This window comes from Ciona intestinalis, unplaced genomic scaffold, assembly GCF_000224145.3.
Source record: "Ciona intestinalis unplaced genomic scaffold, KH HT000166.1, whole genome shotgun sequence".
Classification (NCBI taxonomy): Eukaryota; Metazoa; Chordata; class Ascidiacea; order Phlebobranchia; family Cionidae; genus Ciona; species Ciona intestinalis.
The window spans coordinates 67,132-68,943 of NW_004190488.1; the positions used below are offsets into that span (position 1 = coordinate 67,132).

The 1,812-nt window shown below is 31.7% G+C and overlaps 1 protein-coding gene across 1 annotated transcript in view; it reads left to right on the forward strand.

Moving 5' to 3' along the window:
- Window positions 1-1,791, forward strand: part of LOC104266859 (probable E3 ubiquitin-protein ligase HERC1) — a 23,395-nt gene extending 21,604 nt beyond the window's left edge. Inside the window, exons 22-24 of the mRNA XM_018816251.2 lie at window positions 245-394; window positions 873-958; window positions 1,609-1,791. Of these exons, the coding sequence (XP_018671796.1) occupies window positions 245-394; window positions 873-958; window positions 1,609-1,697 (325 nt within the window). The 3' untranslated portion in view covers window positions 1,698-1,791. The remainder of the gene's footprint in view (window positions 1-244; window positions 395-872; window positions 959-1,608) is intronic.
- The last annotated feature ends 21 nt before the right edge of the window (window positions 1,792-1,812 follow it).

Consider the following 1,812-nt stretch of genomic DNA (forward strand, 5'->3'; position numbering starts at 1 on the left):
TCAAGTTAATAAAATTGGGTGACACTGTGTTCTTATAGGAAATCCCAGGCATTGTCGTACGAATAATTTGTTTTTACTCAACCGTTTTGTTTTAACGCTTTTTTTTGCAAAACTGTTTCGTTTTTTTTTGTCATATTTTGTAAGACTATTTCGTTTTTGAAACTTTGGTGGTGCGTTTAAATTACATTTAAACATCCATATCCAATTTTTTGGTTACTTGTTGATATGCCTCTTTAAGTTATTCTTTATATACCATAGATATATTACTAAGAAGTTCATGTGGTCAATTGCTTTCACTGACAATCAATTCACTTTTACTTCTACGATTATCTGAAACGTTTCCACTCCTGCAACATTTGATTGACTTACTGCCCTACATTGATCAATTCAACAGGTATTTGATGTTTTTTTAACATGTTTATTGTTTGAACGATTACATTTTTTTAGACGCATGTATTTATTGTTTTAGCACATTTATTGTTTTAAACCTTTTGGACTACATAATACCTACTGGATTTATATCACTGGCTAACTTTTATTCAATGATGGTACAAACTCTTGATTTAACTGATTGAAGATGAGAAATTATAAGTTAGCAAAAACTTTGAAACAAAAACTTGTAAGAATTTCTTAGCATTTTCACGAACCATAAACTAAATGATTATTTTACAAAAGAAATTGCAAAACATGATTGCATCTCAAAATGTACAGTCAGGAGCATTTTAACTAAATGATAAATATGATATGGTTAAATTCTTCTACATAAACTGTGTTTAATATTTCGTATTGTTTCTGCAATGCTATTTATAAATTATTTATAAAGATGAAATGGCAACTAGTTTGAACATAATTGTATTATTTCTTTAAACCAGGTTAATAACAAAAAAAGATCTTGAACAAAATCAAGTTTCTGAGCTTTCATGGCCAATTTCAACTTGTTCAAAATCATCAGTGAATGGTAAATAACTGTCATACAAACATTGTTTATTCTGTGGATCAGGTTTCAAATGTTTTGTAAATTAGACTTAATTATTAAGCTTTTTTAATAGTAATTAGGCACCTTTTTTGTAAGATTAACCCTTACACAAAAAGTTAAATTATCATGAAAGTTAAAACACTGTTGTAATATAGGATATAGTCACTTCAATTTTCACCCATTTTTTGTTCCAGAAACCAAGAGTTGGAAAGCACTGCTTTATTATTCGTAATCATTGTCAAACAAAATCATTGCGTATAATTGTATAATTTAACTTGTTATTTTATCTTTATTTTATCTGCGGAGTGGCAAATGTGGTTAGCATTGTTATGGTGCCCGCCTCTCTAGCCCAGAGCACACAGGGTTAAGGCTAATTGCTGGCTACCATTGCCACGAAGTTACATTACATGTTAACTCATCAGCGGACACATTGTGGAAAACCTATCACCTGTGTTATAATGACTATCGTTGCCCTGCCACGCAGTGATAAATGAGTTACATTCATTTGTTAATTTACATGAGTGTTAACTCATAAGTGGGCACATTGTGGAAAACATATCACCTGTGTTATAATGACTATTGTTGCCCCGTCAGGCAGTGATAAATGGGTTACATTCATTGTTTATTTCCAGATGAGCAGGCATGGGTGTGGATGCTTGACATCGAACATTCATGTTCGCATTTGATTGGTCGAATATTGAATGCAGTTGCTCAAAGGTGACACCAATGTCACCAATGACGAACGATTTAATGAAAATGTCTTAAAATTACCAATACTTGGAAATGGCCTCCAAGCGGGAACCTGTGGAGAATTAGGTAATTTGTTTTGTATAATC